Here is a 26,449-nt window from a genome sequence, read left to right on the forward strand (position 1 = left end):
CCTATCACTCTCTATTCTTCGCTCAGTGTCGAAGTTGATCAGATCTCGCTTCAACTCATCAAGTGATTTATCCTCACTACCGTACGTAACAAGTGTGACAAAATTATCAAATTCGTTCGGCAGACCTTTCAGTAGAATTGATGTGAACATTTTTTCATTCAAACCCTCGTTGACTTGGCTAAGGTTAAATTGTAGTTCCTCTGCTCTTGTTATATACTCTATTATATACTCTTTCGTCGGCTCTTTTAACAAGGCTAGTGAGTTCGCTGACTAACTTTTGTAATCTAGGTCTCTCAAAGCTACGGAATCTCTTAGTTAACACATCCCATGCTTGAGCCCCATCTTTATATGGCCTAAGATAAAGAACTGACTGCTTGTCCAGCGCCGAAACAAGCTCATACCATGTTTGCATTTGTTTTTCTTTAGAAATTTCTCTCCCTTTATCTATAGCTGCGTCTTTTTCGGCTCGTGAAGCGTTAGGGCGTGTAGAAGGGACATAATCTTCAAAAGTGCTACTATACCATCAAGTACCTTGTACAACTTAAGGACAAAAATGCGAGCTTCAAATTGCTCCGAAAAGTACAAAAAGTCTTCCTCTTTCCCGCTGAATCGGACACGTTCGTTCTTATCTCTCATCTCTTGTCTAACCAGTCTATCAATTCAAAGCAAAAATTAGTCTAATCAATTTATCAATTCAAAATTTTTTCACTCGTTACATTCATACAAAAACCAACTCTTTGGAGAACTAGGATTAAAAGGTCGGCAAACAGAGAGGTCCTACATGCACACACTACCCTCTTGTCTATGTCATTACTGGTCGCTGAGAAACAGCCAGGCCACGTCTTTACAAGGTTCAACTGTAAAAGGATCCTCTAGGTCGGGTGTTATCCTAAACGGAACCCAGGTTGCAATAACTTCAGACTCAAGGGCAGTCTCTACATGTAGCGCCCCTTATTAGCATGATTATTTCTCCAAAGTTATATCATTTTTCAATCAAGTTCAACCATATTTGTAGAGTGTTTAAGTTTTGCACTGCTCTACAGGTTTATTACAATTTTTTAAAATCAAAAATCTGGACGTTGTTCAGCAAATCAGCGCTTTTTCAAGAATTAAACGGTGTTCGATTAGGTTGCGCTTTTTCAAAAAAATGTCCGAACGGTATCCGGATATGCACGCGCGTCACAACCAATAAGCTACCTTTTAGGAAAGTAACTTTTTACAAATTTAGAACAATTAATGTTTTCAATCTTGGTTTGGCACTTTGCCGGCACTCAAACAGACTCCTTCAAAACTAGGGCCTGGAACTTCACCCTGTTGATCCTTGCTAGCTACTCTTTTTCGGGACTCTCCTTTGCTCTCTCTTTCTGGCTTTTGTCTCTTTGGCCCTTTCTTGTCTCTTTGGCAGTGTCTTGTCCCTTTGCTGTTTTGTCTGTTTTTGTTTGGCCGCCTTGCAGAAAAATTTTTGTGTGCAGCTGTGCGTTTGGCTGGGCACAGTAACCTGATAAGCTGGGTATTGATGTGCATAATGTTCCCGCAATCATAGCTTAATGGTTGTGACATTCTCAACTCGAACTGTAACTTTTAAATCAATAATCGGAAAGTATCGGAAGTCACTTCACTTCCTTCAATTATTAAGCTTAACAGCCTTGAGTTTAAAATCGGAATTAAATATAGTTTTAGAATCTAGCCATATTGCAGAACTTGCACACCAAATGAATTTCAATATTTGGAAAAATGCTGTCGTCTTTATCTCTTGTTTTTTTTTCAATCCCGATGTTCGTCAAGAGGGTCAACGGCGGCTATTTTTCGGCAAATTGCTGATTATATTTTTGTGACAGTAATTCTCAGTTTTAATTCTACTAATTTTTGAGTCGGTTATGCTTGAGATTTTAATACAGTCAGTCGATTCGTTTGATGGCATTTCATTTTGTTTTGTTTTTGTGTTTAATTGAATGTTTGAGTCAAAAGTCTGTGTGGCTCATTTCGGGAAAGAAGTCTGTGAAGTATATTTTATTTTTGTCGTCTCGATTATCCTTGCGGGTCAATATGCTTAGCAGCTAAATTAATGCGTGGCATCCTTTCTCTTTCTTTTTAGCGTAAAAGTTTTAGATAATAGCTTGATTAGTTTTTTTTCCGTTTTTTTGTTTCAATTGACAAATAACTTGGTTATCATAATTTTAGTCATCAACCCAACAGATTAGCAGTTTAATTAATCTAATATCAGTAGTCCGTTTCTTTTCTTCACAACAAGAAGTAGGCCTTTATTACAATATGCGTTTTTTCTCACCACTTAGTAGTTGTTTGATTATCTGTGACTTACCTCACTCAAGAAACGACCCTTGCATGTTTAATAATCTGCCGAGGACATGTTTTGTCGATGGTCAAGGAATTGCAGCTATATAATATACAAGGAATTGCACCGGCAATCTGTCGCTATGTTACAATTTTTTTTCGATTTCTTATGCTTCCTGAGGTTCTTACACTTCGTAAAGATTGTAGTTGTCTAAAATGTTCTGTAAAAATATCTACACGAACTCATTCTATCCTAATTTCAGGAGCTCAACAACCAAATAGCAAATTTGAAGAGCGAAATTGAGATCCAATCTGGTGCTATGAAAAAGTCCTCTGCTCACATAAGCGATCTCGAGCAACAGATTCTGGACAAAGTCGAAGAACGTAGAATAGGCGAGCAGAAGCTGGTCGTCAAATTAAAAGATATCCAAAAAATTGCCAAGCAAGAGAAACAGCGAGCTGATAAACTGCAAGCCAAATTACAGGAGTTCCTATCAAACGCACCGAAATTGGATTCCCACATAAAAACTGGTTATGACGATGTCTACCTGTCAGTGTCCAAAGCTAAAACGTCAAACAGTGCAGTGGGTGGCGCTGGTGACATTGACTCACTAAGCGTTTCATCTTTCGGTCAATTAAGCGATTTGCCGTTTTCGGTCTCGCCAAACCCTCAACAGCAACTTCATACTGCCAATGCAACACTTATGCCTCAAGAGGGCGCCACAGGGATAGTAGTGGGGAATAGCCAATCACATTCTGCGGGGGTGAACGGATGTGCGGCTGAAGACATTCAGCACCTGTTTGACAGAATTGCAAACTTGCAGCAGGAAAAATGGATGCTCGAGGAAAAGGTTGGTCGCATGAGTTAAGCTCACAAACAGGAGATCAATAGAGCTTAAAACACTCACGTGCATATTTTAAAATGCCGAAAGTCTGCAGTGCCAGAAGTTAAAATGCCAGAAGTTGCTACTTAGCCAGAAGCTCCCTTCCGTTGACTTTCGACATTTTGAAACGTGCGGCGCGTTTCGTGTTTTAAGCATGGTTACGTGACTCTGCAGAACTCACTTCGAAATTGTGACTTAATCTCTCGAACCTCTTCGCGGTTCTCGATAAACGCCAGAAGTTCTCAGTGACTTCAACCAGAGTCACTTAAGCATTACTTAAAGGGCTATGATATAGAGCTGTTACTAAAGTGGATTTATGGGTGTTTGTGATGAGCGTGTGTTTTCAGCTCTCTCACTTGGAGGCCAACTGTGCTAGTCTGTCAGACGACCTCATAGAGAAGTCTCGCATCATTGAGAACTATATTATAGAAAAGGGACACATTGGTTAGTGGTAGTAGTCTTCATAACAAATGGATTAGACGATTAAATCAGGTGGACAAAAAAGCTTTTCTAACTAACCAAATGGTTTCGTATAGAACTAGAGTAGATTCTTAGACTTAAAAAGACCACCGAAAAATCGAATAAACCTTGCATTTGTAGTTAGTTTGCTTGTTGAATACTAATCAATTGGCTCTCGAAAGTAACATCTTTTAGACCCGTGTAAAAGCATTGCTTTAATAGTGGTAAATAAATAAACGTTTGGACAATCAACCAGAAAAATTTTTTGGTAGATTTTTTTGAAACTAACCGAATTGTTGCGATAAGCTTATTAAACAGAAACAGAATTGAAACTAATTGTATTCACACGAGGCCGGCATTGTGTCACTGCGATACCTTTGACAATCTTTTCCCAGGCCTGGCTTACATTTCGTAATACACATTTGAGAGCTGCTTGGAACCAATTTCAATGCCAAATGATTAATTGCTCTCAAAGTTTTGTAGCAATTATATTAGTCCTGTTGGTCTTTTTATGCGATTTTTCACTTGACCAATTTTTCGTCTGACGCTTTTGACTTTTTGTCTTCAAAAACGGGATAAACAGGTAGCGCCCCGAGCGCATTAAGTTCACTTAGAGCCCTTCGGTACTCTCCAAGTATGCGATTCACAGAAAGTGTTTTGGCCAGACTTGTACTTATGGTGTGAAGGGCGGTTCTTAGAGGTTACCCCCCCCCCGCCAAATCTACACCCCTGTACATCTTTAAGGCAGTAAAGGCCTCGTGCAGCCAAAGACCCCCTCCCCCACCGTTGCCCTCCCCCACTGTCCCCCCCCCCCCCCCCCGATGCACCCCCCTCCCGCTGCGCTCACCTCACGCCCCTTCCATTAAGCTAAAGCTGGCCTCACTAAAACGTAGCTAGCTACTGACAAAGCCAACCCCTCGCCGGTCGTTTGAGAGCAATTCGCCCGACGTTAGTCGGTTGTGTGTTTTAGACCGGACGTGTTCTCCATCACCCTCTAATAACAGTGTATCTTCCTCAAATGCAGACCCCAGAAACTCACATCACCATTCCAACTCTCAACAGCAGCAGCCTCTCACAGGACACATGGTGGCACAAGGTCTGAAAAACAGGATGCGGGAGTTCATCAAACAGGATGAACTGAGCAGTAGAGATGTGAACAAGCGACTGCAGAACATGTTAGAAGAGACTCTGACCAAAAACATACAGCTCCAAAAGGTGAGAAGAGAAAGCCATTGCATAGTTGTTTCGCAGATCCTGTGTCACATTGAAATCACAAAACCATCGAGTGGGTGGGGCATCACGGGTAAAAATGTGTTTTGTAGTGTTAGTATTGCAAATGGATGTTCCAAAATTATAGTGGAAAAGAACAGTCCTTTAAGTATTAAAGCAGCTTGGTTTCTATTCTCTCTTAAACTACTCTTAATTTTTGTACTCTGATTTGGTCTCTTCGGTTCTTTTTTTAATAGCCGCACAGCGATAGCTGGGGCTATTATTGGCCTTCTCTTGGTTTTTTACAATTCAAAGAATTTGAATTGTATTGGGGCGCTGTCTTTTTTTTTTAAGAACTGTTCACACATTTTCATGATTTTTGAAGTCAAATTGGAGTAGTGATTTTGGTCACGCCGAAACAGGAAGTGGAGCGAAAAAGCGAGTGGTTTTGCGGCGTGAAATTTTTTCGCTCTAAATTTAAAGTAGAGTGAGAAAACGGTGTTTGAACAAAAATTCACTTTCTCGCTAGTGGTTTTTTGTTCACATGCGGCAATTTCACTTTGATTTTTACTGTTTTTTCGATTTTTTGGATCGGATTTTTTTTCTACTAAATGGTTTTCCCAATCCATTCATTGTCCGTTCAAGGTCTAGTTTTCTGGTTAGTCAATGAAAATTCTTTGAATTGTGCGTCGGGACTTGTCCTGCTATGTTTTTTTATTTCGTCGTCATGATTTTTGTTACGACCATATGACGTCACAGCAACTTTTTGTTCATTCGTTCATGCAATTTCAACTGAATTGCATGCGTGACGTCATTTTTCGCTCTTAGTAGAGCGAGTTTTTTGTTCATTCGCGTGATTAAATTTTTGGTCACACTTGACTTACCTCACTCTCAAAAATGACTTCCTCACTTTGAAATTGACTTTTATTTACTTTAATTCAAAGAGATAAGGTCAAATGGGTGTGTGTCACTCTAAATGAAGGTTATTTGAGATCAGCTAATAGAGGCAGCAATAACTTATACAGATTTTTAATCAAAATATAACAGATAAGCTTTCAATCAAAAGACAATTTTTTTTGATCTGTCTTTTTTACTGTTTTTTAGACTGCCGATCTACGAATCTATTGCGGCTATTTTCTGGCAATCTGCCAGCTATGTTCGTATAGAGCTATGAGTTAATTGTTTCAACCACACTTAGTGAGGGGGAGAACTATATGCTCAATTTTTGTTTTGTTCAGTCAGTTTTGGCCGATCGATGTACGTATTAATAGCCGCGAGGCGATAGCGGCTATTATTGGGGACATCGTGGTTTTTTAATAGCCGCGAAGCGATAGCGGCTATTATTCGGGACATCGTGGTTTTTTACAATTCAAAAGGGCGCTGTGTTTTTTCAAAGAAGTGTCCACACATTTTTCAATGACCTTGATCTTTCTAAACGGGATAAACAGGTAAAGCCCAGCGGGCATTAAGTTTTATTAGAGGCCCAAAGTGGGCTTTAGTAGTCCTTAAAGTGCTTAGAGTAGTGAAGCGGCTGGGATGGCTTTAATTTAAGGTTAAAAGGTAATTTAAGGTTAAAAGGTCATTTAAGGTTAAGAGATCATTCCTTAGGTTAAGGTTAAAAGTACCATTTTATGAGCTATATGTTTTGGTACTACAAACACAAACACGCAAAATGATACTATTTTTTGCATTTTTTTCCGAGTTTTTTTGAAAAGTTTTATCATTTTTGAGTTTTTCCAGCTTCAGGGAATCTCCTTTAAGGTTTGATAATAGGGAACTGCATGGTTTCTAGTAACGATGGATTGGTTTTCATTATTTTAATGTCTCGAAGTTTTACCATTTTTTGATAAAATCTGCAATTCTTTTAAAGTTTTTGTTAATTTTTGATATTTGTCCATTCCCAAGTGCCAGAAAACTTATTCCACGGTCTGATAAAAAAAAGTTACTGCATGGTTGTTAGTTTCAATGGATTTGTTTTCAACAAAACCTTCAGATTTTGCATTTTTTTCAAATTTTTTCAAAAGATTGCCTATCGATATTTGAGCCAATGAATTTTTTATAGCTTGGAATTGGGATACTGGATAGCCTCTAGAGACACAGAAATGATTCTGAAGATATTAATATCACGATTTTCAGCACCAATTGGATTAAAATGTGCAATTGATATCATTTTTAAATTTCTTGGTCATTTTCGAGTTAATCGATCTTTAAGGGCCAATGAATTTTTTTCAGGTCTTGCAGATATAATACTGGACCGATTTCAGAAAGAAAAATTGGTGTTGAACATATTTTGAAGTAGGTTTATTTAAAGGGATCAAATCTTGCCTTAGGGGTAAACGCTTAAGAGTTTTAGCAATGAGTATTTTTTGTTTAGTTTGTTTGATTGTTTTAGTTTTTTAATTTTGATTGTGAGATAATTTTGTTTGTGTTTTGGCTGCATCCTTCAATTGATCTGCTAGTCAAGTAAAGTACTTCTAAGTTTTTCATTCAATTCTTTGAATTGTATTTCAGGACTTGTTCCGCTATGTTTTTTTATTTCGTCGTCTCCATCGATGATTCTTACGACCCCACTTAATTGACTTTTGTAATGACTTCAGCGACCTCTACTGCTTCGCAGTTAAAATTTGTGTCCGTGGCGTCATTTCTGCTTTTAGATGAATTGCGTGACTTACCTCACTAAAAAAATGGCTTCTGAACTCTATTATGGAACTTCATTTTATGAACATTTACTAGTTAAAGATCAATAATGTGCATCTAAGAGTGCCAAACTTAGTGTGTACATCTAAGTAGTGTCTATCTTATATGCCCTAGTTCTTGAGTATTTGTCTTGAAATTTTGATTTCAAATATTAATTTGAAAAAACTCTGAGGTCTTTTTCCTTATAGACCGTATGTGTCATAAAATTGACAGTCCGAATCTAACCCAAAGGTCTACTGGTCTATTAAAGGACTGGTGGTCGATCTATCTATCCCATTTCTTCAGTTGTTTCAATTCAAGAACGGCCACAAGCATCTATCGCGGCTATTTTCCGGCAATCTGCCGGCTATGTTTTTACAATTCAAAGAATTTGAATTGTATTTGGGCACTGTCTTTTTTTTAAAGATCTGTTCAAACTTTTTCATGATTTTTAAAGTCAAATTTGAGTAGTTATTTTGTTCACGCCGAAAAAGGAAGTGGAGAAAAAGCGAGTGGTTTTGCGGCGTGAAATTTCACTCTAATTTTAAAGTGGAGAGAAAACGGTGTTTAAACAAAAATTCGCTTTCTCGCTGGTGGTGTTTTGTTCACATGCGTCAATTTCACTTTGATCTTTTTCGTTTTTCGTTTTTTTTGGATCGGATTTTTTCTAAATGGTTTTTCTATCATATGCATCAAATGGTTTAATCCATTCATAGTTTATTCTGGGCCTAAATTTTTGTTTGAACCAAATTTCTCTTTCTCGCTAGTGGTTTTTGGTTCACATTCGGCATTTGGACTTTACTGCTTTGCAGTTAAAATTTGAAAATGACTTCTGAACTCACTTATGGAACTTCTTTTTATGAACATTTACTATTTAAAGATCAATATTGTGCATCTAAGTAGTGCCAAACTTATATGCCCTAATTCTTGAGTATTAGTCTTGAGTTTTTGATTTTGAAAATCAATTTTGAAAAAGCTGTTTTAGATCTTTTTCCTCATAGACCGTATGTGTATGATAAAAATGACAGTACGTATCTAACCCAAAAAATCTAGTGGTCTACTAAAGGACTTTCGGTCAATCTGCCTATCTTGTTTCTTTAGTTGTTTCAATTCATGGAAGGCCACAAGCGCCTATCGCGGCTATTTTCCAGCAATATGTCGGCTATGTTTATAGCTGCGATGCTGTAAGCAGAGCAGAGCTATATTGCTGCGCTCTTGGTTTTTTGTTTCCTCGTGTGACGCTCTTTTGACGTTTTACTTTTCACACAGCAAAGCTGAGAAAGTCAAATTTTCTGAATGACTGCTTTCTCTCGATAACGGTCTTTGCGCAAGTGACGTCATTTCTCACTCTTTTTAGCCAACGTTTTTAGCTCATTCGCGTTATAAAATTTTGATCATACGTGACTTTCACTCAATAAAATGACTAGCTCGCTTTAAGATTTGAGTTTATTTCGATTTAGTTTAAGGTTAAAGGCCCCTAATGGAAAGGCCTCTGCGCAATGAATTTAAACAAGCTTCCTTAATTTATCGCAGAATTTTTTATAGCTTTTTGAGCGGCGTCGAAAACTTTTTTAACGTATTTTATCTGTTTCTATCTCTATTATACGGCACGGAAGTCTATTATTTCCAGGCTATTCCGTCAATCTGCCGGATATGTTTTTAGTTTATCTGATTTTTTTATGGTTTTCCCAATTGACTCGAAGTCCGCTCTAGGTCTTTTCTTTTGTTTAGTCAATTGAATTGTACATCAAGACTTGTTCTGCTATGTTTTTATTTCGTCGTCTGACGCTCTTTTTCGTTTTACATTTGTTCACACATCCAAGCTGAAAAATTTTTCTGAATTTCTAACAGTAGTGAGAAATGGGGGGTCTACCGCACAGATTTAGGATCCCAACCACCCAGTCTCGAACTCGGGCCAATATTTTCAATTTCATCAATGTTTTGATAGCCATACCCACTGAACCATGGATACATGACTGAGCCATATTCAACTTGCATTTAAACCGAAATAATCAAGGCTTAAACAAGGCAACTTGGCTCAGTGATCAATGACCCACTGGGACAAGTTGCGTTTGGAATTTTCCCCTAAACCATATATGTAGAAAATTTTGACCTGCATTGCCAAATTGGCTGTGGATTTTTCCATCCATTTCTATCTTTATAACTATCTTATCAAAAGCAAACAAAAAGAGCCTATAAAAGAAACAGATTTCATTCCAATATAATTTTCAGCAAAATGCTAAGCAACTCACCGAACAACTTTCGTTTCATTGTGTATACTGCTCAGTTACTAATACCAACCCAACAAGCGACCGAGTTCATTTCGGGAAAACGCCGTAAAACAGAAAACCCTCAGTTGTCTTTAACCTCACAGCGACAGCCCAAATGTAGCCCACTGGATTGATCAGTTTACAGATTGGCAGTTTGCAATCGTCAACCATGAACCCAACAGGAGTGAAACAAGTGCATCCTCTAGATGGTGCGAAGACATCTCGACAGAACACCAGCACATCATTGTCCATACAAACGATAATCCTAAACACATGGAGAAGACTATCAAGTCCTTTATTCGACATGAGAGCAAAATTCTCAATGAAATCAGAGCACGATTGTTCGTACCACAGAGCTCCTTTCAAACGTTTAATCAACAGTTCCTCCGATTCAATGCATCAGAGATTTTTAGACGAGGAGGTATCTTTGAGGAGTTCATACGAAACCCTGAACCTTTAATAGAGGATATACCAAAGCGGAGCCATCAGACGGATTTGGTTTGGGAAATTGAGAGATCTAGTCCCGCTCGCAGAACAGAAATAAACACATTGACGGAGTACCAACGCAGGCTCATCGCTAAAATTGAAAGCCTAGAAAGTACCGACTCACCTTTCAAGGATAGCGTTGAAGCTTTCATAGATATTCTAGCAACTGGCTGGGGATCTCTCTACAAAGCTGAACACTCAACATACATTGAAGTGCACTGTGGACTGACAAACTCTCAATGTTCCTGCTGGGAATGCTGGGATGCTGCACTAGAGAAAATTTTGACCTGCATTGCCAAATTGGCTGTGGGTTTTTCCAGCCATTTCTATCTTTATAACTATCTTATCAAAAGCAAACAAAAAGAGCCTATAAAAGAAACAGATTTCATTCCAATATAATTTTCAGCAAAATGCTAAGCAACTCACCGAACAAATTTCGTTTCATTGTGTATACTGCTCAGTTACTAATACCAACCCAACAAGCGACCGAGTCCATTTCGGGAAAACGCCGTAAAACAGAAAACCCTCAGTTGTCTTTAACCTCACAGCGACAGCCCAAATGTTTAGCCCACTGGATTGATCAGTTTACAGATTGGCAGTTTGCAGTCGTCAACCATGAACCCAACAGGAGTGAAACAAGTGCATCCTCTAGATGGTGCGAAGACATCTCGACAGAACACCAGCACATCATTGTCCATACAAACGATAATCCTAAACACATGGAGAAGACTATCAAGTCCTTTATTCGACATGAGAGCAAAATTCTCAATGAAATCAGAGCACGATTGTTCGTACCACAGAGCTCCTTTCAAACGTTTAATCAACAGTTCCTCCGATTCAATGCATCAGAGATTTTTAGACGAGGAGGTATCTTTGAGAACACCAGCACATCATTGTCCATACAAACGATAATCCTAAACACATGGAGAAGACTATCAAGTCCTTTATTTGACATGAGAGCAAAATTCTCAATGAAATCAGAGCACGATTGTTCGTGCCACAGAGCTCCTTTCAAACGTTTAATCAACAGTTCCTCCGATTCAATGCATCAGAGATTTTTAGACGAGGAGGTATCTTTGAGGAGTTCATACGAAACCCTGAACCTTTAATAGAGGATATACCAAAGCGGAGCCATCAGACGGATTTGGTTTGGGAAATTGAGAGATCTAGTCCCGCTCGCAGAACAGAAATAAACACATTGACGGAGTACCAACGCAGGCTCATCGCTAAAATTGAAAGCCTAGAAAGTACCGACTCACCTTTCAAGGATAGCGTTGAAGCTTTCATAGATATTCTAGCAACTGGCTGGGGATCTCTCTACAAAGCTGAACACTCAACATACATTGAAGTGCACTGTGGACTGACAAACTCTCTATGTTCCTGCTGGGAATGCTGGGATGCTGCACTAGAGGACAGTGATACAAGGGAAAATTCCGATGAGTCATCTAAACAAATAAAAAACTGATAAATAGAGATAACATTACTTAACTCTTTCATTTACTACCTTATTTATCTAGAAATTAGTCGCATGTACAATATTGGGGATATAAATAAAGTTTTGTGTAATCTCAAGCGTGTATCCCGAGTGTTCCCTCAGAACGAGAAATCTAAAAATGGCTTTATTGCCGTTTGCATGCTCATAGACCCAAAAATTGATGTGCATGCAGTTAACAAGCTGGCTCCATATGGTGGACTCATTGGACCTGGGAACAATGCGTTACATAATTATTTGAAAGATTCAAAAATTCTGAGAGTGCATGCAATTTTCCATGACGCCTATGGTTTCATGAAAGAGGCACATGATAAAGGACCCGGTTATGTCTACATGATTTCTAATTTCCCTAGTCATTTCTTATTGGGTCATATTAGCGGTATCGTTTACTGGTCCAGCTTTAAAATCTTTTGGTCTAAAGAGTTCGAACAATTACCGTTTTGACATGACAACATTCGATCCAAACTTATTCACCTTGCATATTTCAAAACCAGCAGCTCTTCAACTTTCACATAACAATAACAACCTATCTATTTTGTTAAGAAAACAATGCTGGAAAAAAGTCAACCAGCAAACAGTTTTAGTTCTGACTGAATTAGACTTAACTTTCAGTGAGCTGCAATTACTTTCCGAAGCAGGAAAATTGGCTGAGTACTTTTTGTTGGCATCAGAAGAAGCTGCCAAGTCACCACCACCAAAACCACCAAGGAATTGATAATGACTGACTCGCCTGACTGCTCAATCGATTTAGCCAATAAAATAATTTTTGACAAGGACGATCAAGAACCGACCTCCTTGGAAAATTGGCTGCAACGTCGAGAGATCAATGATAATTTGCTTCATTCATTTTTTTGTTCTCATCTGCTCAATTGTTTTGTGCACTCTCTACCTGTTTGTTTTCAATTCTGATGGTGAGGATCATTCATACCTCTGGTCAGTTTTAGCATTTTCCGTGGGTTGTATTATACCAACGTCGAATTGATCAAGAGAATATCTACTGATCCGCACTTACTTATGACAGTTGTAGGTCCAAGTGGTTCCGGAAAATCAGTAGTTGTGGCTGACCTATTAGTTCAAGCAAAAGTTTTTCAACCTCCATTCGACAAAATTTTATATATTTACCAACACTGGCAACGCAACCTCTTTATGACGAGCTGAAAACAAAGATTGACAATATTACGTTTGTCCAGGGATTGGATAGGACTAAACTAAAATCGTGCGGTAAAACAAAACGACAACTTTTAGTATTTGATGACATTTATAATGAAGCAAGTAACCAAGCAGAGTTTCTGCAACTTGTTGTTTCGGGCAGGCATCAGAATCAGCATGCCATTATATTGAAACATAATTTGTACAAAAAAGGTCAAAACGCAAATCCATCGACCTCAATGTAATCAATATTCTTTTGATGAAGAACCCTCGCGACATTGTTCAAATTGACTGCCTTGGAAGACAGTTGGGTTGCCGATCACTCCTACTATCGGCATACAAAACCGCAACGGCAGCACCATTCGGTCATTTATTGATTGATTTAGATCCTCGATGTGACGAAAAATTACGTTTATGCTCACAGATTAACGAAGATGTAGCAGTATTTTTCTGTGCAAAAACGCTACAAAACGTTATCAAACTTGATGAGTCATTCACGTCATCTGAATACTTTAAGTCTCTTTATAACTTTTAAACCCTTGCTGAGAAAATTTTTCGTCCTACATTGTCCACATGCATTTGTAAAATTTATCCTAGATTGTGTTTATAACATTGTCAAAGGCACAGTCATCCTTGATCCTGCAATATTATCTGCCCAGAAAATAAAAAAGTTTGAAAAACTTATTTCTTCTTTATGTGACCGTCGCGTGAAAGTCAACACAAAGCGAAAACTACTGGCAACAAATCAAGGTATAAATTTAATTGTACTTATCACTGCCCCAATTCAAAATCATTTTTCTTCTTGATCATGACACAGTCAGCCGACGAATTTATACTGATATCAACAGAAACGTATAAACAGTTGCTGACATCAAACTCATTAGAAAAAGAAGAAAGTACAAAACAGAAGATCCTAGAAAAGAGAAATGTTGGTAATAGCGAAGCAATCGCACAATAAAGCGCTGCATCAGCACTCAATTCGCCAACAAAAGTTACGGAGTCAGTCCCAGATTCAAAAACTTATAAAAACAATTCAAAACATCCATCTAACTTATCAGATAATCAAATCCAATGTGTCACTGACGAGCTCTTAAAAGCAGGTTTGAGTGGCGGAAAAATAGAGCGGAGCAAAACAATTCTTACTTTCCTAAGCAAATCAAACATTATTACAGTAAATCAAAGCACAGGAAAGCTGCATTGCGAATTAGACAGCAGTGCGTCAACATCAGATCTTCTGGAGTTCCTCACAAACCTTCAACTTCCAACCAAGAAAATCAGTCAGGACCACCTCAACATTTTTCTTAAATTAAAAATTGGGAGTCACCTTGTTGCCAATAAAACCGCAAAGGCAGCTGCTACAAACGATATTCAAACAGTTTCTACTACTAATCAACAGCTTCCATGGCTCTCGATGTTCTGAATCTTTCTGAGAAGAAAACATTTGCCTGTTCAAGAATCACAAGAGTTTTATTGGTAATTGCAGGTATCGAAACAAATCCTGGCCCATCCTCGAAGAAACTGAAATGTGGATCATGCAAAAAACTACTGAGAAAAAGCACAAAACAACGACCACTTTTTTATTGCACAATATGTGGCTTGGTTCATTTCATTTGCAGTGGGCTTTCCAATGCTTCTGAATACAACAAAGACACGTTCGCTTGCACGAAATGCAAAAACGAGAGAGTAATATCTACAAAGCTCAGACTATAAAAAAGCTCATAAGTTTTATTCAGAAAATGGGTTTCCCAGCTCATATATCAGTCTGAACCGTCTATGTGCTGAAACCAGCTTAAGAAGAAAAACAGTAGAAAACTACTTGGCAACAAACTCAACATTCACAAAATTCAAGCAAGCAAGACAAAGATTCCTACGCCTGAAAGTGCAATCGTATAGGATCAATGAAATTTGGTCAATGGATTTAGCTGATATGCAGTCGATTGCGAATGACAACAAGGGAATCAGATATCTGTTGGTTGCAGTAGATACACTAAGTCGCTATTTGTGTGTCGAACCAATGAAAGATAAAAATGCAACAACAAAAAGAGCATTCTTAAAAATGTTTAAAACAGTTAGGCGCAAAGCTTTTCCTGAGAAAGTCTGGGTTGACGATGGAAAGGAATTTCGTGGAGCGTTCAAAAATTTTTGTAAGGCTTATAATATAACTGTTTATCAGACTCATAACGAGAAAAAGAGTGCATTCGCAGAGCGGAACATTCGGTCTCTGAAGGCCCTCATTTACAAATACATGAACCAAAGTCACGCATCAGAATACATAGATCAGCTGCCGAAATTAGTAAAAGTTATAAACGGGCGCGTAAATAGAGTCACGGGTTTAGCACCACAGAACGTAACGAAAGATCACACCAGTTATCTCGTCTCGCTCAACCTGAACGGCAGAATACAGAAACCAAAATTTAAAATAGGCGACACAGTTCGAATACGCCGAAAAATAGAAACTTTTCATCGTGGATATAAAATTCAGTTTAGTCACGAAATTTTTCGGATAACAAACATCTCAACAGTTGATCCGCCAACATATCGGATAGTCTCTCACGACACAAACGAAGAAATTCAGGGAACATTTTACGAGTCTGAGCTTGTTAAATTTCTGGAAGAATAATGACAAATCTAACAAACACCTTCATAGTAAATCTCATTTCTAACTCATCAACCGACACTTTTCCCAACAACACCTTGGCAACCTTCACAAATCTACTACCAACAGTGATTGATCTCAACAAATCCAAAGGTTTGTGGCAAGTAGCTTTACTGCAGATGTCATGGCCCTCTAAATTTAAAAACGTCACAAACGGCATGATTGAGGTAGAATATTTTCAAAATGAAGCCACCACTGAAATCGAGTAAGAATCAGATGTTGAGTCGTCTCCTATTGAACCGTCCTCAAACACGAGTTTATTTGTACCTATTTCACGGAGAAGGCGAAAACCATCAAGACCGCGTGCCAACGGCTCTGCGACACGACCAACCAAAATGAAAATTCCCCAGGGGAACTATCAATCTACAGATACGCTTCTGCAGAAGATCTGCGAAAAAGTTTTCAAATCGAAGGAGCCTGATTCATGGCCTTTTGAGTGGTCAGTCAGTGACCACAGTCAATTGTTGAGAGTCAGGGAAAGACGTAGCCACGGTATAGAAAAGGAGCACGAGGATGAGGCAGGCTTCATAACTGCGGATACAAACACCAGTGAGGAAGCAGAAAACTCAACCACAAACAAAACCGAGAAAAGAATCAAAATCGTTTCGGCGGATTTGAAGAACATATTGGGCATTAAGGTGCTTTCCCCGCACTCAAAGCCAATATATCCCGTAGATATATCTGGAGGACGGCATACAATGTTCGTCTATTGTGACTTTATTCAGGACGAAATTCTCGGTAGCAAATTTACGTCCCTTCTACGAACAGTGGCACTGACAGCAAACACGAACAACCATAGTAACCATGGTGACATTATCAGTTATCAATCGTTTTCAAACCTGCAATGGAAGACAGTTGTCAAGTCATCCTTTCAATCGATATCAATAACGCTGAGACGAAACAGGCCAATTAATTCCCTTTCTTTCCATTGGCCGGACTTGTCTGACATTGATATTTCGACTGAGTCAATAGAACTATTCATTCGAAAAACAATCACCGAGACAATCAGTCTATGAAGCAAGCAAGCAATTCGATTTTCATACATCGAAAGAACACTTTTTTTTACACAACTTCTCAGTAAAGCACAAATTGTAAAATTCAACGAATGGACACCCACTACGAAGCTCAGATTGGGTTCAGCAACAACGTACAAGCGCATGGAGGACCAGCTCGACAATTTGGATCGGGAGCAGCGGGACTTGGAGCGCTTGCTGTACGGGTTGGGCGGTGCGCTCTACCACTGGTTAAAAAGTATGCTTTACCCTTGGCAAAGAAGCTCAGAAGGAACTTAGTAACAGCAGCAATACCAGAAATTGGACAAATAATTGCAGGTAGAAAGAAAATCAAAAAGGCAGCAAAAGATTCAGTAAAACGATCAATCTCTAAAAGCATTGAGCAATCGATAAAGCCGTCCGGAGCGTCGCGGAACTGAGCGGCGCAGCACTCGCGCCCGGGCGCGCCGCGATCGGCGGGGCGGGGGGCTCAGCCCCGAGCGAGTAAGATGCAAGTGAGCAAACAAGACAAAGCAATATCAGCAGGAAATAAAAGCAGAAAGCGGAAAACCTCTACAACCATCAGTTCGACAAAATTACCTACCAAACGCAGTCGGTCAGAAACTTTATCTAACATCAAGTACTACTAGCACCATTACTAACACAACAAAAGCAGCCTTCGAATTAGAATGACAACGCAGTCTTCAAGTTTTGAATTCAAAAGCCTTGCAGACGATATCGCAAATCCCGTCACCCATACAGCTTTGGACTTTTTTGAAAAACCAAGCGTATTGATAAATTACGAAAGCGGTCATGATCAGGAGGTTTTCCCACAAACTGGTCCACGAGGGCCAACATTAGATTTTGTTATAAGTGGTGATCAAAGGAACTGTATCGACATGAACTATATTCACATGGCTGTGCAAGCAGCAATCTATAACTCAGATGGCAACGAAAAGATAAAACCAAGCGATGGAGAAGCGGTCGTTTTTACCAACAACACATTACATAGTCTATTTTCCCAAATTGATGTTTATTTGAACGGGATTCTGGTTGCTGACAGCAACAATACGTACCACCATCGAGCATTTCTAGAGACCGAACTTACAACAAAGAGTGTTAGTAAAGAATCCTGGGCTATTTGCCAAGGCTACGAATTTGATTCATCAATTGCAGATGGCGACAAAGGCAAATGGTTCACGGACAGATTAGCAAACACGATGAAAACAAACTACATCACTGACCTATATGGTGCACTGTATGTGGACTTTTTCACCTGCGAAAAATTACTGATACCAGAAGTCGAACTTCGAATAAAACTCTATCGTGCCAGTAATGAGTTTAGCTTAATATCTCCTGATACTAAACGATTTACAGCGATAATAGAAAAATCATCTCTATTCGTTCGCAAAATAACACTTACAGAGTCAGTGCGGCTCTCTATTGAGCGAGCTCTCACAAAAGCTCCCGCCCGCTACCCCTATATAGAATCTCTGTGTAAAAGTTTCATCATTCAAGCAGGACAGAATTCATTCATAAAAGAATCGATCTTCGGAACTGAACCCATACGACGCTTGACACTCTGCATGGTCCCAAACGCCCAATTCAGAGGATCATTGACGACTAATCCCTTTGACTACCAAGAATTTGATTTAAAACGTATTGAAATCTTGAGAGGCAACGGCTTGCCCATAGCAGGGACTCCAATCGATACAGAACACAACACCCGACTATATTACAACACCTTAACTGCATTAGGCTTCCAGAACGGAGGAAATAAAATTAGTCTCGAACACTTTCAAGACAAGTTTATTGCTTTTTTTGATTTAACTTCATCCCAGGAAGCATTCAAAAACCTTACGCTGTTCCCAGAGCTCACGGGAGCACCAATTACTTTCAAATTATTATTTTCAAAAGCACTTCCCGAGGCTGTCGAACTATTCTTAGTTGGTGAACGATTCAGTCAAATTTTTGTCGACGGAAAACGAAACGTTGCCAAGAATCAAACCATTTTGAATGGATAATATTACCATCGAAAAAGTTTGTCAGCAATTTAGTTTATTGAAGTTCGCTTTTTGTGGAGTGTGGAGCGCGGATAATTTACCTCGACTCAAAGTCAGCAACAAAATACGATTTCAAGTTGTCAATACTTCGCCAAGAAATTTACCAGGAACTCATTGGATACTTGTCATATCTTTTCCTCTACTCTTTCGTGCCAACACACATATTAGACCTCGTTTTTCAAACATAGTGATTTGGAACAGTCTTGATATATCTCTCAGTTACTTTGATATTCTGCCTAGTCGAATTAATGAGCTGTATTCCGACAAGTGCTTAAATGAAGTATTTTCAATTGTTTCGTCTCCACCAATTCAATCAAAATCCTTCAACCTATGCGGACTCTGCTGCATTTATACTGCACTTGAACTGATAGCAAACAGTCATTATTTTGAGCAAAACAAAACTTATAATATTAGCCGAAAGCTGGAGACTACGAAACAATTGAAAATTAAAATTTTGAAAATAGTAAAAACCGTGGGGAGAATTAATTTGATACGATACTTTAATAGCAAATTGAAATCAAGATACCTATTTTGCATTTTGTAATTAAATCTTGGAAACAGGAGAATTTTGGTGCTATAAGAAGCTTCACGCACGCAGACCAAACTTATTCCAAGTCAATCAATAGTCCAGGCCATCTTTCTTGCTTTTGAAACAGGTTGCTCATCTTCACTGTCGTCAATGATAGTAGTGGTAGCAGTAGTGCTGTTGCTATTATAATAAGATTCCAAGAAGACTTCTCCCTCATTAGAGCTTGCAAAATTGTTATCGGATGCTAGATCCTCAAGTTCATCAAAATTGCTTTCTGATGCACTACACTCCCTAGCTTCGTCATAATAAAAGGATTACGATTCCTGAGCCCCGCTTCTGAAACGCTTTCCATATCACTTAGATCACTCCATTGAACCACTGGCTCACTGTCATCAATCTCGCGGTGAAAGAAGCCTGGGTCAGGGGGAACTGAAACAAGCAAAACAAGATGAGACAGAATAATATCATGAAGAAAGTAACCCCGATATCGCATAAAAACAATAACTAAAAGAAACTGGAGAAGACGCAAAGCTACTATTGTTGGGTGCTGTAACAGAATACTGAGATTGCTTTTCATCTGGACGGCTCTCACTGTCACTGCTTAGAGTTTCTCTCTCAGAAAACACAAATTCATCTTTTGGCTGCTCTTGAAGTAAACTAAAATGTCCATGTGGCAGAGTGCTGATACCATCGGACTGAATGAACCTCTTGTCATCAAAGCAGCTCAGCGCGACCTTGTTTGTAGTTGAAACTTTGATCTGGTGGTTGTCAGAGTGAATTCGGGTCATTGCCGCTCTACTACTTTTTCCAGACTCCAGACAACCCAAGTATTTGTCATGATGAGGAGTCTTTTTCACACTCTTTCGAACTCCTTTCGCAGTCTGCTTGGCTCCACTTTGAAATTTGATGCTGTACATCTTTGATCGGAGTATGACACATTCCTCCAAAACCTCACCATTAAGTTCATCAGGCATAGTCAACGGAACTTTCTTATTGATCGGATCGTACAATGGATGATCAGTGGGGTAGTCACTGAGATCTAAAAGGTGCTTAAATTTTTTCATATCTTCGTACAAGTCAACGGTTTCTATTCGATATAACAAAGAATCAGTGTCCTTATAGGTGACACAAATTCTCTCACCATAGCGAGGTTTCATTTCATTATAATGAAAATTGTACAAGGCCAGTTTCGATAAGTCAAGTATAGCTGCGCCAACAGGAGTCGGTTTATCCCATTTAATTTTTGGAATCGAAGAGTAAACAGAACATAAATCATCGTTAATAATCTGGAACGCTTTAAAAGTTGGTTTTGCCGTTAGTTTTTGAGCCTGAGACTCGTTTGACACAAACTGAATATTTCTTCTGTTACGTTTATTTTCCATTGTCTTGCCAAAACAAGCATTGGACATTAATTTGTAGAAGTTTTTTTCAAAAGCAGTGGCTGCTTTTTTCCGCATTTCAGTGTTTTTTTCGATATAAGAGGAAAGCCAATTGGACTGATTGAATTGAAGTACGCGATGAACTGCTGTTACCAGGAGACCCTGACCACAATAAAATTTCGGGTTCTCAATATGACAAACGTAGCGCTTTTTCTCAAACAGAGTCTCAACAAGCTTTGGCACGGACGCACGATTTCCCGCTAGTTTTCTGCTATAAGGAGAAAGCTAGTCATCTTTGATAAAAAGTTTTTCGGGTGCGAGAGGAAAGTCGTAATGTTCATCATGAATACAAGAAGGATAACTGAGATCAACTTCAACAAAAAATCCAACGCTACTGTCTGCTTCATACTTTCTAAATAACTCCTGTATAGAATTACACTCTAACCATCGATAGCCATCTTTGGGCAGTTTCTTCATTATTCCTGCGTATAGAGAGGTAACGTCAAAAAAAGCACCAAATACAGATTTCTCAGCAGGATTAAAACTACTGAGGTACTTATTGTTCGCTTTGAAGTAACGGAGAGCTCCGACACCATTAAGACCACCGCGGATTGCCTTTTCACAAAACAGGAGCATGTCATTGTCATCTACTCAACTTAATTCTACGCCAGTTGTTACCAGCATAGCATCACAGCTCAAATTTGGAGCACTGTAAAAGTAAGCAGGATCTAACCGCTAAACTGAAATACAAACTGTTCGGAACAACTCAAAAACATCTGCCAACAATTAAACCTCAATTTGTAAATAGGCATCGTGGTAATCACCAAAATTTAAAGTCAAACAATTTGTGCATTTCAACAGCTTGCTCGTACATTTCGGGAGAAACGTCTATTGTACCGGTTAAAGTGTTTCTCTACTCCTCACCATGCTCTGGTAAGGGAGAAAAAAATTTCTTTTGAGTCGAGAAATGAATAAGGGAATATGCCTTTTGCCCTAATTTTTCTAAACTCTGAGTCAGTAAACTCTTGGAATCGATAGCGAAGAAGCTTTAGGTCAGAGTCTTGAAGAGTGTTGGCAAGAGCATCAAGAGAAGCGGCCATAAAATTTATGCTATCAAGAAAACGAATTTCATGTCGATTTTTTTTCGCCACACCAACTTTGTTAATGTAAGAACGAACGGGAACGTGAACCGAGAAAGATATAAAAGTCTCCTCTGTTCTCGAAATAGCTGAAAGCTGTTCATTTTCTTCAAGCTTGAGATACTTGACAATGTGATGAGCATCATAGCGCTACAGGTTATGAAAATAAACCGGAAGAAAAGATACTACGGTCACTTTTAAATTGCACGAACTGTGCGCAACACCAAAAACTTTCCCTGTAACATGGCAATGATGAACAACTTTTCTTCTGACATTTCTGAAAACTCGTCTATAAGGTTTTTATGGCAAATGCAGCAGGGCGAAGTCCAATCTTCAATCATTTTTTGTCTCTTAGACTGTGACATGGAGAGATAGCGATATCTCTGACGCTCCTTGTCGGCCCATTTCACCCAAGATCTCAAAGTGTCCATTAGGATAGCAATACAATCGTCACCACGATAAAACTTTTCTATTTTGACATGCGAATAGCGCACATCCACGAGAACAGCACCAAAGCTGCAGGGATACTGGTATTCAACAACTGTTGTCAACGCTCCGTCCTTATTGAGGCCATTCTGCATTTGTTCGGCAGCTAGATCAAAATCTTCCGTTCTAACATCAAATGCTTCCAGGTCAGCGTAAACAACAAACGGGCACTTGAAAGTTTTATGCCAGTTTTTGAAAGTAATTGTGGTTCCTTTCGGTGCCATTTCAATGATTTGCGGCTGCTCAGATGAGCATAAGAACTTATGCAGGATAAATTTATCACGCGCAATGCTTTGAAGGCAAACTTCGCAAAATTTGCGTGCATTATTTTTGGAGTTAGCTGTGTTCGGAGTTCGCAAGAGAATTTTTAATAGGTGGTCTAGGTTTTTAATTAAGCAATAATGCCAACTGTTTTCATCTGACAACAGCAATAGATGAACTCTTCGAGCAACACCAGCGTTTTTAGTTAAATAAACCGGGTAAATTTTGCGCTGTTCGAAGGCGTAAACATTTATTTTAAGATGATTATATTTCTCAAATTTAGGAATGTCGGATAAGGCCAGAGGCATTTTACGAGCATTGTAAATAAGAGAACTCAAATTATTCTTGTAACTCTGCGGCCGTTCTTGATTTTGTTTAACCGGAAAAAGAAAAGCAAGGACTGAATAAATGAAACAGAGGTTGTCCTTCAAATTTCTAATATTGAGCAAGGATTTTCTCTGATTTTCTAAAACACTGGGCGTCATTATGTAGGAACCAGCACGAAGTGGAACATGCTTTGAGAATTTGATCTCAACCATATTTAACTTTTCGATAACCCAACCACTGCCAGCTGTGCAAAATACATTAATGTTAGTAAGTAACTTATCAACATGAGCAAAGTACTCATCTGTAGTCAAACAAGTGGTGACAATGCTTTGAGAATTTGATCTCAACCATATTTAACTTTTCGATAACCCAACCACTGCCAGCTGTGCAAAATACATTAATTTTAGTAACTTATCAACATGAGCAAAATACTCATCTGTAGTCAAACAAGTGGTAACAGTCTCCATGGGACTGTGAAAAAACGAGAGTGTACTTTCATCGAGTAAAGGCTTGGAAAACTTAACTTCAATACATAGTCCTACTTTGGCGGAACAAATTTCGGTTAAACGGTTGGTAATGAAGTTTCTAATCTTAACCTCGTTTGTTACTAAATACTCGAAAGGATCAAAAACTTGGTCACCAACAATTTTGAGGCGATATGTTTGAAAGTGTCCCCTTATTGCCTTTCTGTCTCTCTAACACAAAATCTGCTCCTTCATCTCCCGGCAAGGCTGAGCGTTGCACTTCCGAAACACCAGAATGTTCCGTCCTGGAGTGTAGTTTCCAAGACGCCTCAGTTCCAAAAAAAGTTTGACATGTATTGCACCGAAGGGTCCTGGAAAATTTGTGAATGTTCTTCAGATGGCGCACTAAATTCTTTGCTAAAGTGAACGTCACTGTGCAGTGCCCACATCTGAAGTTGGTGTCGGGTAAGTTTGAGTGCTTTTGCTCTCGATGCACAGCGAGATCTCTCCTGTTCGTGAAAGTCTCATTGCAGAAGCTACAGGAGATCATGAGTAGAACCTATTAAAATGAACAAACGTGAAAAATTTGGACATAAATTATCCCTTAGTGATGCAAATTTTTCCAATTTAACTCATTCTTAAAACAGTTTGGCCTTAGCCCTTCAACCAAATCATTCAAAATTATAAGAGCATATTCATTTTGACGAATGAGAAAGGGGCAAAAATTAACCCCTGTAATGCATTGCTTAGAAGCAACTATAGAAGCGAAAACCTGAAATCGACTCATTAAATTTCATTTTGTCTACAAATTGATCGTCAGTTAAATCGGCCCGTGCATATTCATCAGTAGAAAGAAATTTGGGCATAAATTAACCATTAAATTCATCCCCAATAATTTTGAAACAAAAATTGGTCCATATTGAAATCGACCCGTGCATATTAATCAGTGAAAGAAAAAATCGGGCATGAATTAACCCCCGAAGTGTCCTTTCTCAATTGAGTGGAAAAAAATGATGCACAATGAAGAGAAATTTAGCAAGGTTGGTCATGAAATAACCCCAAAAAACTTTCTTATTTAGCTAATTGTGGCAAGAATTAACCCCTTTTAGATAATTCTATCTTTTTTTAGATGCATCGTAACATTAAATCGACAAAATCGACCCACTGCGAAGTTCGATAGTTCACATTTAGCAGATCTAGAAAAAAACTGGGCATAAATTAACCCCTAGGGCTTTCCTCTAATGTGAAAAAGTAGACAAAACCTGTTGCACAAATTTTATAAATTGGCAATAAATTAACCCCTATAAAACACTCTTTCAGCAAATTTGAGCATAAGTTAACTCCTGGAAGCTTTTCGTTAATTTCAAAGCAAGAGGAGAAAGTTGTAGAAACAACAGGAGTGAAAGAAAATCGGGCATAAATTAACCCCCGAAGTGTCCTTTCTAATTTGGGAACACAAAGGAGAAAAATTGAGCAAGGTCGTTCATGAATTAACCCCAGAGAACTCCTTGTTATTAAGCTAAATCGGGCAAGAATGAACCCTTTTATAGTTCTGGCATTTTTGAATTAGATGTAAAAATTTGCACCAGCTTATATTTAGCAGCTCTAGAAAAAAATGGGCATAAATTAACCCCTAGGGCTTTTCTCTAATTTGAAAAAGTAAGCAAAAACTGTTGCACAAATTTTATAAATTTCAGTGAATTTGGCAATAAATTAACCCCTATCAAACATTGTCTTTCAGCAAATTTGAGCATAAGTTAACCCCTGAAAACCGTTTCGTGAAACTTGAAAGAGGAAAAATTTTGCAGAAAGAACATGAGTGGAACAAAAATTGGGCATAAATTATCCCCCAATTGTGCTTTTTCGTGAATCCAACCACTAATAAAAAGTTGTTAAAAAAGTGCAACAGTTGTTTTGAGCATACACTAACCCAGAATGCTTGATAATTCAACATACCGTTGAAGAATTCCGTGCTAGAAGGAGAGAGCTGATGAAGTTCCAATTTGAAACCACCGCCACAAGATAGCTCGAAGGGTCCCTCAATTCTGTTTACCAATTTTGGTGAGAATAATTTCAGATGAAGATTGAAGAAAGCTTTCTCCGCTTAATAACTTTAAGAAAATGATCCAACAATTTAACAAAACAGTGCCGCTCTTATCTTTGTTAGCTAACTAACCATCACGTAAAAGAAACTAACTATCCGATAAAGATCTTGGAAATTTCTTTTCTTTACCGCACAAAAGCGCCTGAACAAAACCGAATAAGGAAAATGTTACGTAACACAGTTCTCTGATAGAGACCGTGAATTGTGATTTCATCGAATTTTGCTTAGTCTTGTAAAGATAAGCTGTATAAAATCCCACAAAATTCGATCGCTAAACTATCCTCAAAATTTGAACTTACAAAGTTAAGAGCAGCAATCAAATTACAAACGAGATGTCGGGATATCTGTTTGAGTACAAAACTTCAACGCATTTTGTCCGAGTTCGACGGGAGGACAACACTGAGGGCTCAATGATGGAGATCACGCTCTATAAATTTTACAACGGAGAAAGGTTTCTTTATCAGACACTGACTCTCCCAGAGCAACATTTCAAGGACTTGCTCGATTCAATATGGTTCGAATCAGACCTGATGCGAGTCCTAATGGAGGGGAAAATCAACGCCGAGGGAAGAACTATTGTTCACATTGAAGCGTGTGAGAGAATGCGTCTCGACTCGAAGAACTGCGAGGTCATCAGAGATATCAAAGGTAGTATAAAACATTTTATCTTTAGAATTAGTACTAAGAATAAATTCGGAAAAGCGAAAGATTAAAATTAATAACGTTATTTGATATTCACGTTTCCATTTAAACTTTGAAAATAAATACTTAGCTTAGGAAAGGGAGCAATTCTTGAAGGCTTAAAGCTGTAGTTAATTACAAAAGCCTATGATAGTGTGTGTATGTTTAGATACCGACCGAGTCTACTACAGGCTGTCGATGAAATACTTGGACCCTGATGACCTCATGCTCTGTCTTCTTCCATATAAAGAAATTCCAAAATCAAGGAGAGATGTGGGAGCTCAAGTATGTTGCCCTGGGACTTCGTGAATTCGCCGCACTCATTTTGTACAACAAAGAAAAACAGAGACTAACAGTGAAGCGGGTTAAACCCGTTGCTACAGTTAAACCTACGAAACAACTGAAGATAACGTCTACAAAGTCAATTCAGCCCGAGGAAGAAAATGACGTT

The 26,449-nt window shown here is 38.6% G+C and overlaps 1 protein-coding gene across 1 annotated transcript in view; it reads left to right on the forward strand.

Moving 5' to 3' along the window:
* The window catches only part of LOC142339393 (GRIP1-associated protein 1-like), a 56,640-nt gene that overhangs the window by 26,152 nt on the left and 4,039 nt on the right, over positions 1-26,449 (forward strand). The window contains exons 13-15 of the mRNA XM_075389408.1: positions 2,556-3,143; positions 3,524-3,620; positions 4,606-4,850. Coding sequence (XP_075245523.1) covers positions 2,556-3,143; positions 3,524-3,620; positions 4,606-4,850 — 930 coding nt within the window. The remainder of the gene's footprint in view (positions 1-2,555; positions 3,144-3,523; positions 3,621-4,605; positions 4,851-26,449) is intronic.

This window comes from Convolutriloba macropyga, chromosome 5 (genome assembly GCF_964194025.1).
Source record: "Convolutriloba macropyga chromosome 5, txConMacr16.3, whole genome shotgun sequence".
Taxonomy (NCBI): domain Eukaryota; kingdom Metazoa; phylum Xenacoelomorpha; order Acoela; family Convolutidae; genus Convolutriloba; species Convolutriloba macropyga.